Below are 21340 nucleotides of genomic sequence, written 5' to 3' on the forward strand. Positions count from 1 at the left end.
CAGATGCAATCACGCTAAAATTAGGTCATACTGGATTAGAGTAGGCCCTAATCCAATGATCGGTGCCATTTATAGGAAGAGAAAATTCTGAACATAGACACAGAAGAGACACCTGAAAATAAGGCTATGTGACAATGAAGACCAAGGCTATAGTTATATTTGAAGATGAATGTACTTCTCTTGGTAACTGATGAAAAAGTGGCACAAAATCAGTAATAATATAAAGGATTTGAATAACATAATTAACAAATTTGACCTAACTGATAAATATAATAAAACATTACAAGCCACAACAGCAAACATACATGCTTTACAAATGCATATAGAGCATTTACCAACATACCATATGTTGGGATCATAAAATAAGACAGCATAGTCCAAAGAATGAAATCATTAACAGAAAACAAAAAAAGTCCCACATGTTTGGAAATTACATGATATAACCCATGGGTCTCAAAAGAAATCAAAATGTTAAAATATTTTTGACTAAATGGTAATGAAAATACTACATATTGAGGCTTATGAAACTGAACTAAAGTCACGATTATAAAAAAAAAAAAGCCTTAATGTTTTAAATGCATATAGAAGAAAAACAGAAAATTACCTAAGCTTCTATTTAAAAAAGCTAGAAAAAGGACAGTAAAATTAAATCCAAAAAAGTAATTAAAAGTACATTAAGCCTGATAAAGTACAATACCTAAACCAATGACAGACAAATAGGCCAACAGGACAAAGCAGAGAAATCCAAAAGCAGACCCCTACGTGTAAAGTGCCACTGAAATGCGATAGGGAAAAAAGACATGGGCTGCCCTATTCACATCTTTACCTTACACAGAAATGACAGACAGATCATACACCAAAACCTGAAAAGTAAAACAAAGCTTCTAGCAGAAAACATACTTTCATGACTTTGTGTTGAGCAAAAACTTTGTAAACAGATCCCAAAAGAATGAATTACAAAAAGAAGGTAGCTAAACTGAACTTAATACTGAGTTTCATCAAAAGATACCAGTAAGAAAGTGAACAAGCAAGTCATGAAACAGGCAAAGATATTTTCACTACATATATTCAACAAAAGACTTCTACCCATATATATATATATATATATATATATATATATATATATATAATATATAACCTCTCAGCCACCAGGGAAGCCCTAAATATATATATAAAGTCTCATAAATCAATAAGATAGTTCCATTTTTTTAGATGTGCAAATGGCAGGTCCTTCACAAAAGAGAAGCTCCAAATGACTACTAAGTACCAGTCCAGTCAGTTTAGTCCCTCAGTCGAGCTCGACTCTTTCTGACCCCATGGACTGCAGCACGCCAGGTGTCCCTGTCGATCACCAACTCCAGGAGCTTGCTCAAACTCATGTCCATCGAGTCGGTGATGCCATCCAACCATCTCATCCTCTGTTGTCCCAACCTCCTCCTGGCTTCAATCTTTCCCAGCATCAAGGTCTTTTCCAATCAGTCAGTTCTTCACATCAGATCAGATCAGATCAGTCGCTCAGTCATGTCCGACTCTTGGCGACCCCATGAATCTTCACATCAGGTGGCCAAACTATTTGAGCTTCAGCTTCAATATCAGTCCTTCCAGTGAATATTCAGGACTGACTTCCAAGATTGACTGGTTTGATCACCTTGGCAGTTCAAGGGACTCTTAAGAGTCTTCTCCAACACCATAGTTCGAAAGCATCAATTCTTTGGCACTCAGCTTTCCTTATAGTCCAACTCTCACACCCATACATGACTACTGGAAAAACCATAGCCTTGACTAGACGGACCTTTGTCAGCCAAGGAATGTCTCTGCTTTTTAATATGCTGTCTAGGTTTGCCATAGTTTCCTTCCAAGGAGCAAGCGTCTTTTAATTTCATGGCTAAACTCACCATCTGCAGTGATCTTGGAACCCAAGAAAATAGTCTGTCACTGTTTCCATTGTTTCCCCATCTATTTGCCATGAAGTGATGGGACTAGATGCCATGATCTTCGTTTTTTGAATGTTGAGTTTTAAGCCAATTTTTTCACTCTCCTCTTTCACCTTCATCAAGAAACTCTTTAGTTCCTCTTCACTTTCTGCCATAAGGGTGGTGTCATCTGCATATCTGAGGTTATTGATATTTCTCCTGGCAATCTTGATTCCAGCCTGTGCTTCATCCAATCCAGCATTCCGCATGCTGTACTCTGCATATAAGTTAAATAAGCAGAGTGACAGTATATAGCCTTGATATACTCCTTTCCCAATTTAGAACCAGTCCATTGTTCCATGTCCAGTTCTAACTGTTGTTTCTCAACCTGCATATAGGTTTCTCATGAGGCAGGTAAGGTGGTCTGGTATTCCCATCTCTTTAAGGATTTTCCAGTTTGTTGTGATCCACAGAGTCAAATTTGGCATAGTCAGGAGAGCAAAAGTAGATGTTTTTCTGGAACTGTCTTGAGACTAGTAAGTATATGAAAAAAGTACTCACCGTCTATCAGGAAAATGCAAAAATTTTCAAGCACACCAGCATGACTAAAATGAAACAAACCAGACCAACTATGGTGAGAATGTGGAGCAAATGTCAACACTCATGCTACATGAGTAGTGGAAGGGCAAACTGGTAAAAACAGCTTACAGAACTAACTGATAGTATCTACGAAAGCTGAAAGCAAGAGAGTTCAAGATAAATATTTATTTCCACTTCATTGAATATGCTAAAGCCTTTGACTGTGTGGATCATAACAAATTGTGGAAAATTCTTAAAGAGATGGGAATACCAGAAGAGTATATGTGTCTCCTGAGAAATCTGTATGCAGTTCAAGAAGCAACAGTTAGAACTGGACATGGAACAATGGACTGGTTCAAAACTGGGAAAAGGAGTACATCAAGGCCGTATATTGTCACCCTGCTTCTTTAACTTAAATTCGGAGTACATCATGCAAAATGCCAGGCTGGATGAATCACAAGTTGGAACCAAGATTGCTTGGAGAAAAATCAATAATCTCAGATATGCAGATGATACCACTGCAAATTAAAAGACATCTGCTCCTTGGAAGAAAAACTATAACAAACCTAGACAGCGTATTAAAAAGAAGAGACATTACTTTGCCAACAAAGGTCTGTATAGTCAAAGCTATGGTTTTCCCAGCAGATGTGTATGGATGTGCAAGTTGCACCACAAAGAAGGCTGAGCACCAAAGAATTGATGCTTTTCAATTATGGTGCTAGAAAAGGCTCTTGAGAGTCCCTTGGACTGTAAGGAGACCAAACCAGTCAATCCTAAAGGAAATCAACCCTGAATATTCATTGGAAGGACTGATGCTGATGCTGAAGCTCCAATACTTTGGTCACCTGATGCAAAAAGCCAACTCATTGAAAAAGACCCTGATGCTGAGAAAGACTGAAGGCAGAAGAGGGCGACAGAGGATGAGATGATTGGGTGCCATCACTGGCTCAATGGACATGAATGTTAGCAAATTCCAGGAAATAATGGAGGACAGAGGAGCCTGGTGTGCTGCAATCCATGGGGTCACAAATAGTCAGACATGACTTAGTGACTGAACAACAATAATACACAACAATACACCTGATCATCATAAATAACAGTAAAATTCAAACATATGCAACGAGACATGTAAAAGATTTTTCAAAGAAGCATTATCTTTGACAGTCAAAAACTACAAACAACCTTCATACCCATCAACAGCAGAATGGACAGATAATGGTAATATATTCCTAAAATGGGATGCTGTACTTCTACATAAAAGAGCAAATTACTGCCACTCGCAACTACATGGGCAAATCTCATAATTATAATACTGGATACAAGTCAGACACAGAAGAGAACATACTATGACTTTTACTTCCATTTGTATCAAGTTAGTTCAGTTCAGTTCAGTTCAGTCGCTCAATCATGTCTGACTCTTTGCGACCCCATGAATCGCAGCACGCCAGGCCTCCCTGTCCATCACCAACTCCAACAGGTAAAAACTAATCTAGGGTGAGAAATGGCAGATCTTTGAGGAGGGTGTAGAGGTGACTGTGAAGGGGCAGAAGGGAAGTTTCTGAGGTGCTAGTTCTACCCAGTTCTAAGTGGGAGTTACACAGGTGTGTACACTACAAACATTCAAAGTGTACCCTTCGTGTGTGCACTTTTTAAGCACATTTTTATTACACTTCAATAAAAGTGTTTTTAAGCTTAACAGTGACTTCCGTAAGATTAGTAAACAAATGAGAAAACAAAGAATAAAATAAACATGGGGGGAGATGTGGAACAGGTAAAGGGAGTTAAAAAGAAAAAGTAGAAACTTGCAGTTATAATGTAAAATAAGTCATGGGGATATGATGTACAACTTGGCAACTACAGTTAATAATACTGCACTGCGTATTTCAAAGTTGCTAAAAGAGTAAATCTTAAAATTCATCACAAGAAAAAAAAAAACTCTCTCTGTGTGGTGACTTCCTGATGGCTCAGCAGATAAAGACTCTGCCTGCAATGCAGGAGACACTGGAGACACAGGCTCCATTCCTGGGTCGGGAAGATCCCCTGGAGAAGGAAATGGCAACCCATGCCCGTACTTTTGCCTGGAAAACCCCATGGACAGAGGAGGCTTGTGAGCGATAGTCCAGAGTCTGACACAACTAACCCAAGAGCACAGCAGCACATGAATGGAGACAGAAGTAAACTACTTACGGTGGTGATCATTCCACAATACAGACACATTTTGAATCATTATGTAATATATTGGAAACTCATGTTATGTTATATGTCAACTGAACCTCAATTTAAAATAATACATATCCAGGCAAAAGGAGTCAAAGTCCAATGCAAGTCTATGCTTTTCCATTTAAAATTATCCCCCTAATCTTTTTATAATGCTGCTGAACTTTCCAATTTTAATAGCTTCCTTCTGTCAATCAAATCCCTGAAAACAATGCTTTTTTCTTAAAATGTTTTGATTCAAGCTTGAAATTCAGTTTACTTCTATGCCAAGAAGGCAGGTTCAACAGTTTTCATGGTTCTCATAATTTAAATTCAGAGTATAATATAACAATTAGTTACCAAAACAAGGGACCATGTAAAAAAAATATATACATCTGTTAAAGAAAACAAGCCCTTAACCTGAGAAATCTCATGACTTCAGCAATTTTCCAATAATAGTCAGCATACACCTTCAACTTTGTGCCTGTCTTCATTAGATGAATCCAGACTGTATTCCAACCAGAAACTGGATAGTATCTAATTAATTAGGATCCAGTAAAAGTTGCATTTTATGTAGTAATGATAAAGCTTAATCATTCTGTGAAAATACTATTAAGAATAGAAACTATAAGATGGCACTTTGATGAGAACACAAATTATTTTTTAAGAGTCTTAAGTTCAAACGAGTTCAATAACACATCTTTGCTCCTTTGTTTACATTTTTAACATCTTTACTGCCTAAGTACATGCATCTCCTTTCCAGTTTGGATCTCAATATTATCACTAACAGCTTGGGATTTAACTACCTAATTAAAATTTAAACTAATTCCAGTTTCTAATTCTTTACATGAAAGTACAATCTGAAATATATAATCATAATTTATTCTCCCATCTAAAGGATAGTCATTTATTCTTCATATAACTTGTAAAACAAAATTAATTTTAGGAGACACATAAAATTTAATTGGACATAGCAATAGAAACATGTCTTGCTGCATTGTTTCCTACAACTCAACAAAATATACTTTCTCATCACTAAACATCCCATTTCTCTCAAAATTATGAATTAATTTTAAAATAAGAAAAAGATTTAATATTATAGCATCCTAACTGTAGCCTTTAAAATTCTAGTTACTTCCAGTATGATCCAAGAGCATATTTTACAGCCCACTTTGAGGCACTCTATTTTTTTAAAAAGGGCCTATGAACATAAAAACTACAGAGCTGCAGTACCATCTACTGGAGAATAAAGACTATGTTACTTCTTTGGCAAAGTTTTCTATTTTTTTTAATTGGAGAATAATTGCTTTACAATATTGTAGTGGTCTCTGCTGTACATCAATGAGAATCAGTCATAATTTTATATATATATCCCCCTCCTCTTGGGGCTTCCCCAGGAGCTCAGCAGAGAAGAATCCATCTGCAATGCAGGAGATGCAGGTTCGATCCCTGGGTCAGGGAAGATCCCCTGGAGAAGAAAATAGCAACCCACGCCAATATTCTTGCCTGGAAAACCCCATGGAAAGAGGAGCCTTGCGGGCTACAGCCCAGTCACAAAGAGTCAGACATGACTCAGTGACTAAACAACAACAAACTCCCTCTTGAGCCTCTTTCCCCCAAACCAAAGTTTACTATTTTCTATCAAATTCCTGTCCTGTCTATACTGTCTTTCCATCAATCATAAAACATGCAATTAACTATTACAATAAATTTTTTCACTTAACCACCTACCGAGTAGTTACAACTGAAATTGATGATATTACAAATGTGTACTACTCAATTTCTACCACAGAGGCAATTATGCATAAAACTAGACAATTAACATCAGCTGATTCAGAGATGACCTGGAAGTTCCTTCTCAATGACATTTTCCAGAATTCTAGCCTTGTAATTTCTTAAAAAGAAAAGGGGGGGAGCGCATTTTTTCAAACATGCTTCAGCATTTATTTTGTGCCCATAAAATTAAAGATCCTTGAAAACAGAAGGCCAATGAGAAGTCCACATATCCTATGCCCAAAGGGGGGAAAACTCACAGAGAAAAGCAGTAAGACAATTAGTGATCTGTAATTAACCATGTAGAACACATTTCTTCTTCAGTCGTTAACACACCTTTTTTTCATTTGAATATCAAACAAATCACAAATGTGCATAGCTCAGGGAGCATATAAATCTCTGTATTGTTCCCATTTTAGTATATGTGCTACTGAAGAAAGCACAAATGAATTCTTTTATATACAGAGTGAAGATTAACGGATGACAGTCTTAGACCCCCTTGAATGTGAAAAGGACGAGCTTGAGAGGGGAAAAGAGATGGAACTTACTGAGGTGCTACACGTCTCCAGTAGCGATCAATTCCATTTTTAAAATACAACACAGCAAGCCACCGTACATTTATATCCAGAGTGTGGTTTGTGAAAATATTCTGTAAATAAAAAACAAAGCATCAGAATGAACATAAGTTAAATAAGTATAGTTATTTAAGTATACTTAAATAACTTAAAAAACCTAAGTGTATAGTTAATTTATAGTTTTAAGTTATATATTTTAAGTTAAATGTATAATTTATAGTTTTTAAATAACTTAAAAAACATAAGTAATAAGTTAAAAGTATAGTTAATATATCACAATAAAGTACACATAGATTTTTCAGACACAGAAATACAAATATTGTATAATATAGCTTATGTGTGTGAGCTCAGTCATATCCAACTCTTTGCAACTCCATGGACGATAGCCCACCAGGCTCCATGGAATTTTCCAGGCAAGAATGCTGGAGTGGGCTGCCATTTCCTTCCCCATGATACAGCTTTTATGTAGAATCTAACAGAAGGGTATAAATAAACTTATTTACAAAAGTGGAGTCACAGATGTAGAAAACAAACTTACGGTCACCAGGGGAAGGATAAATTGGGAGGTTGGGACTGACATATACACACGACTATACGTAAAATAGACAGGAAGAACCTGCCGTATAGCACAGCAGACTCTACCCAATAACTCTGTAATGGCCTATATGAGAAAAGACTATTAAAAAAAAAAAGAGTGGATATATGCATATGAGTAACATTCACTCTGCCTGGAAAATCCCATGGATGGAGGAGCCTGGTGGGCTGCAATCCATGGGGTCGCGAAGAGTCGGACACGACTGAGCGACTTCACTTTCACTTTTCCCTTTCATGCATTGGAGAAGGAAATGGCAACCCACTCCAGTGTTGTTGCCTGGAGAATCCCAGGGACGGGAGCCTGGTGGGCTGCCATCTATGGGGTCGCACAGAGTCGGACACGACTGAAGCGACTTAGCAGCAGCAGCAACATTCACTCTGCTGTACTGAAACCATCACACACTGAAATCAACGATGCTGCTGCTGTTTGTTGTTTAGTCATTAAGTCATCGTCGTTTCCTACTCCAGGGGATCTTCCCAACCCAGGGACAGAACCCTTGTCTCTCATATCTCCTGCACTGGCAGACAGATTCTTTACCACTGCGCCACCATCAACTATACTTCAATAAAATTAAAAAAAAAAAATTTAAGTATGGATAGATTTGTAATTAAATGTTTCACTTAAATTTTATCATTACACATATACTGTTATTTTCTAAGTATCTATAGCTCTACAATTCATGTAAGAGAGCATATTTGCTTAGGAGTATGTTAATTATGTAAGCTGAGTAATGGCTATGTACAGAGTCATTTCACTATTCTACTTTTAGGTATATTATAAATTTTTCCTAATAAAAAATTAAACTTGAAACAACAAATCTAATTATACAGTAAAATCTACCCACATGAAACTAAAATAAACACCTTTAGGACTTCCCTGGTGCTACAGTGGATAAGAATCTACTTGCCAATGCAGGAGAACTGGGCTTGCTCCCTTGTTCAGGAAGATACCGTATGCACATACCACAGAGGAACTAAGCGCATGCACCAAAACTACTGAAGCCCATATGCCCTAGAGCCCTCGAGCCTGCGTGCTGCGACTACTGAAATCCCACCTACATAGAGCAACAAGAAAAGCCACCACGATGAGAAGGCCCACAACTGGAGAGTAGCCCCCGCTCTCCACAACTAGAGAAAGCCTTCGGGCAGCAACAAAGACCCAACACAACCAAAAAATAATTTTTTTAATTATATAAGTAAAATAAACATAGCTAAATTTAGAAAGAAAAAGTAGACCCAACAGAATGAACTAAATAATTTCAAAGTATCCTCCTTATCAAAGCAATTATGCTTACAAACAAGTTAGATAACAAAATATTTTCAAGTATTATAAACGCAGAAGTGCTATGAATAATTTCAAATCAAAGTTAACCATTACTCAAAATATTTATTCACTGTGTTAATCCAAATACAGGCAATTCCTGCCTTGCACCGTCATGAGACAGTGTAAAAATGACTGTGCAAGCTAAACCATGCAACATGACCTTGAAATCAAAATTACAACTGGTATGTGACCTTTAAAATTTATTAAAACTGTTACCAAAAATTTATAATAGTTATAAAGGTGTATGAAATAAGAAGAGTAAAACTAATATTTACAGTATAATTTAAAATATCACAAACAGTGAGAATTAAAGTGTATTTCACTGCTTTCTAGGAAAACCCCTGTGGTCCAGTGCTTAGGACTCCACGCTTCCACTGCAGGGAGCATAGGTTTGACCCCTGGTTGGGGAATTAAGACCCTGCATGCATAATAATAAAATTTTTAGTGTTTCTATAATAGTGGGTAGATGGGACAAATAGGAATTGTAGGAATATGTTAACTAAAACTGTACTACAATTCAGACCTAAAACAACTCAAATCCCTAGAACTGACCTCTTAAACACAACTTTATGTGGGAAAACCTCGAAGTCAAAAGTAATAATGTGGAAGTATGTCTTTCAGTATATTAAAAAAATTTTATATGTTAAGTACTAAAAATAGGTATGATACTATAATCCTATTTTTAAAAAATCAGGTGCATACCAAAAAAAGTTACAGAGACAGTTGGGTAATGTCTATTTATTTCTTAAGACCTGTGACAACTGAGGCAGAGTCCCTCTTTGGGTGTCCTTGCAAAAGAAAGCATAGGTTCTCTCACCACATTAATTGTAAGACTAATTAATTAATTGCATTAGGTCTTACCCTTTACATGCCTACCTTCCACACTAGACTGAGTTGTGTATTATGAGTGGAGTCCAGCACAGAGCCTGACAAAGCAGAAACTTCATAAACATCTATTGAGCAAATGAGTGAATGAATGAAAGTAACGTGGGAATACTGTGGAAGCTGGTAGATCTCAACCTAACTCCGCTATACCAAGCAACCAAGAAAAGTCAAGCTGCAGGTGTCAATACAAGTAAATATATATTACATAAATATATTGAATAACCAGGTTGGAATGCACACCTGAGATCAGGTACACAAATTTAGGAATCTCCAGACTAATCTGGATGGCAAAGGCTCAAACAGAACCAATGTACCAAAACAGTGAGAACAGGGAAAAAGAAAGAAATAACTTACATTCAGCAGTTTCAAAATCTGTTATTATCTATACTGCATCCAAAAGAAACTTTACTATCCCTCTAAGAAGAAAAGTAAACCTAATAAAAATAAAACAAACAGGTCTAGGCACTTAATATTTATAATTCATACATTACACAGAAAGTATCAAGCAAGTCTACTGGTTCTCCCAAAGTCAAGCAGTAACTAAAATAAGAAATTCCAGAAGTCTTTTATATTTTGGTCTGAAAAAACACAAAGCTAATTACAAAGCATGCTCATTTAAATAAACATATGAAGGGTAAAGATACAAGATTTTCTAAAGATTTACATACTATGCCCCAAATTTACAAACACAATGCTGGGATGATCTATGAGAAGAAGACACTTTCTTCGGTCTCGTTAGAAATTACTCTGTTTTTTATCTCTGTGTTACTGTGCCAAAGAGACAATTTTCTAATGTTATATTCAGAATATCCAGTATGACTTCAGATACTTAATTTCCTTTCCAGGCATGACTAGTATATCTTCTCAAATGTAACAACTCAAAACTTTTCAGTCATGAAGTCAAAACATGTATGTAATGCCACGGTTTTCTATTTTACAAGATACAGCAAACTGTTCTGCTCTGAATTTTTGACCCAGTCACAAATACTGAATCAGTTTTTGATTCAATTCGTAGCCTCCTTGCCATGGTCAGAAACCAAATCTTGAACACCAATCAGAATTCTCAAATTTTCAGAAGAAAAAGAATAAGAGAGGCCTTCAATACAAAAAGACATCTTTTTATTCTGGTAATGAGAAAACAATTTTGATTAATTATCCAAAAGCTTTAAACTCCCAGAAAGATCTAAAGCACTGTTAATTATTATACTATTTCCCATAATATCCAGGGGAAAAAATCAGATATGTTAAGAAAATAATTTTTAGATGGGGGAAAAGAAAATGTTTTAAAGTGAGCATGGTAGACCCGACTCATGCAACAGTGGGGAGACCTCTGATGAAGAATTCTGACAATGTAAATTAACTGGGGCAAGGATAAGGACGAAGACAAACATCAAAGTGTACCACGTATAGTCTTCATTCAAGTCAGCATTAACGCATTAAAACAGATTATCAGCACAGTGCTGCCTGCTGAGCAGATTCTACCAGTAAGTCCCCTACATACAGACCGGTTCTGTTCTGAGAGAGCGTTCTTAAGTTCAATTTGTTCCTGAGTTCAACAAAGTTAGCCAAGGTACCCAACTAACAGAATCAGCTATATAGCACTGTACTATAAGAGGTTTATAATACTTCTCACACAAGTATGTATGTAATTTTTTTAAATCTTACAGTCCAGTCCCTTGAAAAGCACAGTAGTAAGTACAACAGGTGACATCCAGACGGGGCTGGCACATGTTCACATTGTTGAAAGTTCGCAACTTGAGGCTCATATGTAGGAGACTTACTGTACCCTGAGGGGTTATTTATCAACCATCAACAAACATTTCTTAAACATCCTCAAGAGCCACGCCCTGAATTAACTTGTGGCAAGAGATACAGCAGCCAAACATCTGGATCAGTTTCACTAAAGTAAATTTAATTTAGAACAATTAAAATAATAGTACCTCATTCTATCAAAAATAATAGTAAACTCTTTTAGAACAACTCACCAGCAACACTGAGTAGAAGCCTGGCTGCGTCTCCCACTGTTTCAGCTGCTCTTCAGCAGGTTTTAACACGGCAGTATCCTGACTGGTGGCCTGTGTTAGGACCTGAAGAACAACAGTACTGGCGCTGTTGAGATCCATGGAAACCTGGAAATGACACGGACATACCTGAGTGTACTTGATACATAAAAATTAACAGTAACAAACACAGAGAAAAGGCCTCGATGTTCTGAATTGCTCCCATACTTCAATCATTTACCTACTCTTTCAAGATTCTGCTTGATTTCTCTTTCATGTACCACCCATACTCTTACTTAAAAACCCCATAAGTCAAATTGCCTTTGCTTAAACCAATTTACTTCTAAAAGAAAATGCCATTTTATTATCCCATAAATACAAGGCAGTAAGTTGGAGGGGGGAGGGGCAATGACAAACAAACATCAAAGTTACTAAATTCTGGTTAAATAACACTGCCTGCTCAAGACTCTAATTATTTTGTTTCTTTTTCAAGATAAGCATTATAAAATCTATAAAAGTATTAACCATTTTATCCTTAAGACCAGAAGGTAGAAATCATACAAAAATGCGAAGGACCTAGGACTCTGAAAAATAATTTTGAAAAAGAAAATTACAAACGCTAAGTAAAACCAAAAAAGCAAAGTTTTTAAAAAGCTAGCATGAAATATGATATGATTTGAACAAGTTATATGGTGTAAGAAAGAAAAATCCACTTGGCCTTGATGCTTGTTTCATACTTTTTTGAATTGCTCAGATTTAGAGATATTGAATGTTAATCTTCACTCAAAATTCTTTGGCAAATTATATTGCATAAGCATAAACTGTAAGTCACAAAGTAATTTATTGATTTCAATGTTTAAAATTGATGAACAAAATACAGAAAAATTAATTATAAAAAAAAGAAGACCAGAAGGAAGAGAACTGCAAAAAGAATGCTTTGACTGATTGCTAAGTACCTCATGTTATCATCTTAGGTGCCTCCAATGATATGTATCTGAAACTTTTTTTTTAATATAAAAGACAAACGCATACCCAAGAAATATTGTGTTGGAGGAGGGGAGGGGGGCAAGAGAACTTAAACCAACAAACAAAATATAAACCTTAAGTTAAAAAGGATCTTAAAGGTTGGATCACCTAATCCTTCAATAAAATTTTTTATAGAAGTTTAGTTAATGTACAATGTTGTGGTAGTTTTAAGTACACACCAGAGTGATTTTGTTATTATAGTGTCTGAAACCATCCTAAAAACACATAAGGAATTTATTGAATTCTCTAGGATTCTGTTTCTAATCATCCCCAAAATTGTGTACGATTGTTTGTTAGGAAAGTATATGTAGTTGTTCACAATACACATATACAAGGTATGCAAAACTAAACTGAAAACTAGGACTTCCCTGGTGGTCCAGTGGTTAAGACTTTGCGACAGACTCTGTGCTTCCACTATAGGAAACTCGGGTCTGACCCCTGGTTGGGTAACCAAGACCCCAGATGCTACAGAGCATGGCCAAAAAACCTTTTTAAAAACTTTTTTTTTTAAAAACTGAAAACTAAAAGTTGACAGAAAATAGTTCTTGGTACAGAGGTGACTGGGAATTAGTTTTGTGATACCAACTGCCTAAAACTGAAGAATGTTCCAGATAGTAAAAGTCTAAGTCATTAACCCATAATCAAAAGCAAATTACTTCCTTTGTTAAGAGTTGTAATTAAATTGCAATGACTCAAGAAAAGGGAAGGTCCCAAAAATTGATTCTAAAAGAAATCTGACCCAAAGTATTATAACTTTTAAGGAAATTAATCATTTTGAAGCCTTTGTGAATTAAGAAGGGCCAGGGTATAATAACTGGAATCAGACAAATATTACCAATTAGCAATGGAGTTGGACTAAGGTTATAAATTAGTAGTCTGTTCTTGTCTCTATCTTAGAACTGACTAGGGGGGTAAACATATATTACCTCCATCACTAATAAGGAGTTTTGTGTTTTTTTTTAACTTTCTTGGTGATTCAGTTATTTTATATATATATATATATATATATATATATAAGTCGTATATACTTTTTCAGATTCTTTTCCATCATAGGAGCTTCTTGAATAAGTTTCTGTGTTTCATTATCACTTGAAAATAAGTAAATGGATTTTCACTCGATTTACAGGGTTTCTTGGTAATGTATGATTTCAAAAATAGGCTGTAAAAGAGAGACTCACTTTATGGAGGCCCCAGAAGATACTTTAAAGAGATAGGCAGGACCTCCCTGGCAGTACAGTGGATAAGAATCCACCTGCCAATGCAGGGGACATGGGTTCGATCCCTAGTCCGGGAAGACTCCACATGCTGCTGAACAACTGCTGAGCCTGTGCTTTGGAGCCCGTGCACCACAACTACTGAGTCCTCATGTCATGACTGAGCCCCTATGCTGCCCGCGCGCGGCAGCTACTGAAGCCCGAGCACCGAGAGCCCGTTCTTCATGAGAGAATCCACCACAATGAGAAGTCTGGGGAATCACATCTAGAGAAAGCCCACGCAAAGCAGTGAAGATTCTGTGCAGCCAAAAATAAATTATTTAATTAGTTAAAATGTTAAAAAAAAATAAAATAAAGATGACGGCAATATACCTTTCTGCTTAGTTGAAATACAATGCAAGTCACAAAAGCAAGCCACGTATGTAATTTTTACCTTTTCCAGTAGACACATTAAGAAACAGAAACACATGAAATTAGTTATATTATATAATATTTAACTCAATATATCCAAAATGTTATCCTTTCAATATTTTGAAAATACTAATAATGTGATATTTTACCTCTTTTATACTAAATCTTCAAAATCCTGTGTATATTTTATACTTAAGGTACATCTCATTTCAAACTAACCCAATTTCAAGTACTCAACAGCCACATGTGGCTAGTGGCTACCATATTAACACAACTCTAGAAAAACCCACTCAAAGTGGCACCAATCAAGGACTGGCAACACCAGCATCATCTCACAGAAACACAAATTCTCAATCTTCTCTCCAAACCTAGCAAATGGAAACAGGGGCTGACAGCAGGAGGCGCTGGGGCAAAGGGCTGTGCTTTAATAAGTCCTCTAGGTAAATCCTAATAATTGTCAAAGTTTGAAAAGCACTTTTAGAACATCTAAAACTGAGGTACATCTGAAAGCCCAGCTCTACTGCTAGTGCTGTGGATGACGAAACATACAGGGGCTTCCATTATACATCCCTGAAAAAGAAGGCAGACCAGCACTGATTTGCAGTTCTCACAAGGGAACTGTCTGAAGTATGAAGAGCAGGAATTCACTGATTCTCCCCCAAGCAAAATAGAATAATAATAAAGGTTTTTTTAAAAAAGCCAGTATCTGAGCATATATTACATGTCAAGTACTGCAGTAAGTGCTTTACTTATTTATTCCTAATAATTATTCTATGTGGTAGATACTATTATCACCATATGTTAGGTAGGAAACTAAAGGCTCAGAGACCTTAGCTTGCCACGGTCACAGTCTACTAAGTGGCAGTCCCTGGACTTGAAGACCAAAGCCACTACTCTTAATCAGTATCTCATGAGTGACAGGACAGACACCTAAGCCATCTGTGGTCCACGGGCCCAACAAGACACACGATAGTGGGTAGATACTGGATGAATTAACAACAGTGACCAATTCTGAACAATAAAGGACTTCACACTGAACCACACAGAAGCTAATTAACTGATTTATTTAACGAAATTACTGAAAGCCTTTTGTGTACCAGGCACTGTTCCAGGTGCTGAGAAAACAGCCGTGAACAACACGGTGTCCCTGACTTCACGCAGTTTACATTCTAGTGGAAGAAGACAGCGTTAGGAGGAGATAGGAGGTAGTGGGTAAAGAAAATAAGGTAATGTTAAAGATGGACTCTGGCTGTGCTACTTTAGACTGAGTATTCTGAGAAGTCTTCTCTAGTGACATTTACAGGAGACGTGAGAATGACAAGAGAGACCCAGCCAGGCAAAAATCTGAAAGCAGAGATCTGGATACGGAAAACAACTGAAAACAAGGTTTTAATATTATAAACAAACCTAAGAAAGCCAGTATAATTGACATTTAATGAGAAGAGGGGAAAGTAGTACTAGATAAGGTTGGAGAAATGGGCAGGAAGATCATGTGAAGACTTTGTAGGGGAAAAACTAAAGTGTCTGGACTTTAGTACATGTGCGAAAAAAAAGCCCCAGGAAGACAGGAAGAACATGTGAATGTAATAATAGAGAAAGGCTCCACCAGAACTCATCCCTACTTCAACCCTAAAAAGAAAGAAAAATGCCATGTCTCTGTTTTGGGCTACTACTATAAAAATAAAATCATTGACCACTGCCAACCCCCAGAGCAATTTACACCTAGAAGAAAGATTATGCAGAGCACTCATACACACACACACATATGCACATCTTCACACTTTACACTTCTCTGGACCTACGTGACAAAGCAATCCTTAAGTCTATATACTCTAATCTTTATGCCCCACTTACCCTCACCATTTGGGCTTCCCTGGTGGATCAGTGGTAAAAGGAATCCACCTGCCAATGCAGGAGACACAGGTTCTATCCCTGGGTTGGGAAGATCCCCTGGAGAAGGAAACAGCTACCCACTCTAGTATTCTTGCCTGGAAAATCCTGTGGACAGAGAAGCCTGGTAGGCTACAGTCCATGGAGTCGCAAAAGAGTTGGACACTCCTCAGGAACTCTACAACAGCAAACTTCATGATTCATCTGGTCCAATGTAAACGACAGAATCCCTACCTCCCCCCAGCACCCTGCTCCATCAGGGTCCTCCCCAGAAGTATATGCCCTGTCCTCGCCTCCTCTCACTTTTGATCCTTGCTTCCAAGAGGCCCATTTCAGTCTGAGAGGGAGAGCTTAGTTTACATATATTTGGAGAACCAATGCCATGCCAAGTACTAAAATAGTTGTTAAGAATTGAAAACGGTCTTTTCCCCAAAATATGGAGAATGATGAGGTGGGAGAAAGAGAGAATTATTAAAACAAACTATGAAAAACACGTTTCTAGAATACCAGTTGGAATCCAGAGTACATTTCCCCCACAAAAACAATATTATGAGTGGTTTATCTAATGGGTAAAAAGGTTTTTTGGTGTGAGAAACAAATCATCATTTGTAACTTCTACTGGAAATATTTCCAAGAACTAATGAACTTACAAGGGAAGCTTTAGGCAGCAGTCAGTTCCTGAATTGCAGATGAAGTGTATCCTCAAAAATTAACAATTCAGCAATGACAGTCCCATCATAATGGATTATTTAAAATGCCACATTACTAAAGCGTATTAAATTTTTTAAAGATCCCATACCAAACCAATAAAAAGCAAATGTGGCATATGTATTAGTATCACTGTTTCATAGAGGAAGAATTTACAGCTATCAAGAGAGTTGCCCAGGATCACTGCAGAAAACTAGTACATGGCAGAGCGAGGCCTGATATCAAGGTTCTGGAAACTCAGCTCTTCCTGCTGAATCATAAAACAGCCTCACCACACCATCCTGCTCCCGAACACCTAGAAACACACCACACACTGCCATAACAGGTTCCTGGAGAAAAGGATTCCTGAATCCATAAGAAATCTGAAAGTGTTAGGGGAAGCACACTGACTGAAACTGCCCACCCTGGGCCACGCACCACAGTAATTATTTGCATGAGTTGTTTTAGGACAGGAGGGCCTGGTGAGGAACAGGGAACTAATAAGCCTCCACCAACCAGAGAGTTCAGGAAAGGTCAAAAGGAGACACCACCTGTCCGACCACCTCCCGGAATCCTTCTCTCCGGCATTCACCCTGGCTGAACAAGGCCTGCACCATCAGGAAGGGCTCTGAGTCAGAATGATTGGCTAAGGACAACCCGGAAACTAATCCCATCACCATAAAACCTGCAAGCCAGGTGGCAGCACAGTTCTCCTGGGTTCCCTTACCCTACTGCTCTCCGCCCGGGCGCCCTTTCCCAATAAAATCTCTTGATTTGTCAGCACATGTGTCTCCTCGGACAAGTCAGCACATGTGTCTCCTCGGACAACTCATTTCCAAGTGTTAGACAAGAGCCCAGTTTTGGGCTCTGGAAGGGATCCCCCTTCCTGCAACAAAAGGACTACATTTTCTATGTGTTAAGTATTTATGCGGAACTCAGTTGTGGAGTTCTCTTGAAAGGACAACGATGGCAAAAAAGAACAGAGAAATGTACTGAGTCATTTAACTGTAACAGTGTGGAAGTAAACTTCATTTAGGATAAAAGGCAGATGACTACTGACTACTAGAGTCAGTTTCAAGGATAGCACACCTGGAAACTAACCTCCAGCATCTCTCTTTTGGAATTAGCATGCAGAAATATAATAGCGCTGCTACTGTTATCTGCACATGGCAGTTGAGTCAGACATAAAACTAGTCTCCAAAAAAACTGGAGACCTGAGACTGACAAAGCAAGAGAGGGAAGAAGAAAAGGAGAAGGCGTAAGGAATGAGAAAAGAAGGGAGGTGGGGCAGAGGGCAGGAGGAGAGCCAGAGACAGACACAGACTAACTGATAAGACTAGCCAGCGGGACACTTCCCAAAGGACGCGCGACACTTCCCAAAGGACCCAACAGGATCTTCACGGCATGACAGGATCATCAAAAGGGAGGCCTGAAGGCCAGAGAAGCTAGTCTCTCACAGTGCAGGTGCTGCTACAGGTCTGTGTGTGGTGAGAGAAACCCCACACCTATGTTAAAACCAGGTATCCTTTGCCTTTCAGTGTTCCTATTAATTATCAAGACCCTGGGGACAACGAAGCAAACAGATTAAATTTGCCTAGGTTTTCTAATTAATCATGCATACACTGAGGTTGTTTTGATTTTCATTATTTTGAATAGTTTCAAAATAATAACAGGAAACACTCCTTATGAGCATTTTATACGCTCTTAACTATACTACTGAAGAGAATTATTCAAAATCTAAATGCATACTCCTTTTTTCCCCTAATAACAATACAAAGAAAGGAGAAGGTGAAAATTAAAAGGGCAAGTTGCCCTTCTCACTATTTCACAAGTCGGTCAGTTCAATTTATTCATTACTGGAACTACAATACTCTTCGATGCTATTAAAGTCTAAATAATCTAGCGATATGTGACCAAGAGCCTAAAACACTCAGACCTTGTAAGTGGGCTTTCTAAGCTTGATTCTGTAAGATATCTTCCCAATTCTGGAAAAATCCAAAGTCCAAAGATAACACAGATGTGCCTGCAGTTGAAAACAAACTAATTTTCATTAAAAGAAAGAAATAAAGAAAACCCAATACCTCTGCCTGTCACCAAAAAACAGACTTCTCAGGCCTGCATCAACTTTAATTCCAGTCATGACAATTTTTTAGTCTACTACATTACCTGTGTTTATCCTTAGTTTTAGGACATTCCACACAAACAATAACGCCACCCTACTATTAAAAATTAAAGCCGTAAGTAAACTGAGAAAAAGAAGGCATAAGGTTATAAGAGAAGTTGAAGGAAAAAGAATTTCAAAATCAAAAAAGGTTCCCTCAGTGATATAATTTATTCAGGCATAGATGAATATGGATGCTAAAACCATTAAGTGAAAGAAGAGCTGTTGGGGAACAGGATATTCCCAGTGTGTCTAAGTATCACCCCACAGATTACTTGCTAAATGCAATGAAGAAATAAACCTTTAAAATGAAGGGAACTGTCAGTCACCAGGTCAACCAAGAAAGCAAATTTACTACAGTATCACCAACAGCTACACAACTTGAGCTAAGTGCCTTCTGAGGTGATACAAAAAGAAGTATACAACCTCATCTCTGAAATACCAAAAATGATCAGCAACAATCGAATCAGTACTCTAGCTTCCATGTCCAGTTTAAAAGAAAGAAAGGAGGACTTCCCTGGTGGTCCAAGTGGTTAAGAATCTGCCTGCCAAAGCAGGGGACATGGGTTCGATCCCTTGTCCAGGAAGATCCCACAAGCTGCAGGGCAACTAAGCCTGTGCACCGCGATTACTGAGCCCGCGTGCTTCAACTGCTGAAGCCTGTGCGCCTAAGCTGGTGCTCCGTAAGAGAAGCCAGCACCGCACTGAGAAGCCTGTGCGCTGCAATCAAGTGTAGCCCCCACCTGCTACAACTAGAGAGAGCCCATGTCTATGAAGACCCAGCACAGCCAAAAATAAATAAATAAATATATATATATATATATTTTTTTTTTTTTTTAAAGAAAGAAAAGAGAATACTTCAGGAACGATGGCATGAAGAGCTCCATCAATCCTCTCCTCAGTATAACTGTAACTGATAAAAGTTACAAAAAGGAACCATTTTCAGTCTCTGGAAAGTATGTTTAAGGACACACAGCAAACGCAGAAACGCTTACACAAGAAATACTGCTAAATTTTGGTAAAAATAGCAAGAATCTGTGGCATTTGAGCCACAAGCTCACTGCTGCTCCCCAGAATGACAGAGGCTATCCTCCAGGCAGAATGAGCCAAAACAGGAGGCTGCAGTTTCTCCCCACAAGGGGCAGGCAGCCAGCATTTCTCATCTGCCCCAGCTACACACTGCAGCTGTGTTCCAGACAAGCACAGCCAAAAGGTCTGGGTACTCTTCTGCCAGCCTGGCAGCACTCACAGGTCAGAAGCTCTACCCCAGGACTATCAGGCCAAGCACAGTGGGCCTCAATCATGCCCACCCCAGGATGCTCAACCACAAACAGTAACAGCTGGAGATTTCCATACTCCACTTTTTAAAAATGAACGGAACATCTAGAAAGAAGATCAACAAGGAAATATGTTTTGAACAACAGGATACACAAACCAGACCTGACAAACATTCCACTCGACAACAGCAGAATGCGAGCAACCGTTCATCTCAGGCACACATCAAGCATTCTCCAGGACAGACCTTAACGCTAGACCGAAAACTTAGTCTCGACACATTTAAAAGAACTGAATCATACAAATAAGTTATCAGATTGGAATCAGAAACAAAAATACGGAAATAACATTCACACTTCCAGATTTCAAAGCTTACAATGCAGCTACAGTAATCAAGACAGTGTTGGTGCTGGCAAGAGGCCAGATATACACATTAATGAAACAGATTTTAAAGTCCAGATAGACCCTTACATCTAAAGGCAAGTGATTTTCAACAAGGGCACCAAGACAACTGGATAGAAAAAGAATAGTCTTTTCAACAAACAGTGAGGGAACCACTGAATATCAACATACAAAGAATAGCTGGACCTCTTCCTTATACCATAAACAAAAATTAACTCCAAATGAATCACAGAGCTAAGCATGAAGAGTTAACTCTATAAAACTCTTAGAAGGTCTAGCAGTAAATCTTCATGACTTTGGACCAGGTAAAGCATTCTCAAATATGATACCAAAGCACATGCAATTAAACCAAGAACAATTATAGTCATCAAAATTTAAAACTTTATCAAACAATACCATCAAGAAAGTAAAGACAATTCACAGAATGGGAAAAAA

General features: G+C 37.9%; 1 protein-coding gene across 3 annotated transcripts in view; it reads right to left on the minus strand.

The window, feature by feature from the left end:
* IPO11 (importin 11) overlaps positions 1–21340 on the minus strand; it is a 203399-nt gene that overhangs the window by 167951 nt on the left and 14108 nt on the right. For all 3 annotated transcript variants that reach the window (XM_027519916.1, XM_027519917.1, XM_027519919.1), the window contains exons 2-3: positions 11825–11968; positions 7010–7110 (exon numbers count right to left, since the gene is read on the minus strand). In XM_027519916.1, the coding sequence (XP_027375717.1) occupies positions 7010–7110; positions 11825–11962 (239 nt within the window). In that variant the 5' untranslated portion in view covers positions 11963–11968. The remainder of the gene's footprint in view (positions 1–7009; positions 7111–11824; positions 11969–21340) is intronic.

This window comes from Bos indicus x Bos taurus, chromosome 20 (assembly GCF_003369695.1).
Source record: "Bos indicus x Bos taurus breed Angus x Brahman F1 hybrid chromosome 20, Bos_hybrid_MaternalHap_v2.0, whole genome shotgun sequence".
Classification (NCBI taxonomy): Eukaryota; Metazoa; Chordata; class Mammalia; order Artiodactyla; family Bovidae; genus Bos; species Bos indicus x Bos taurus.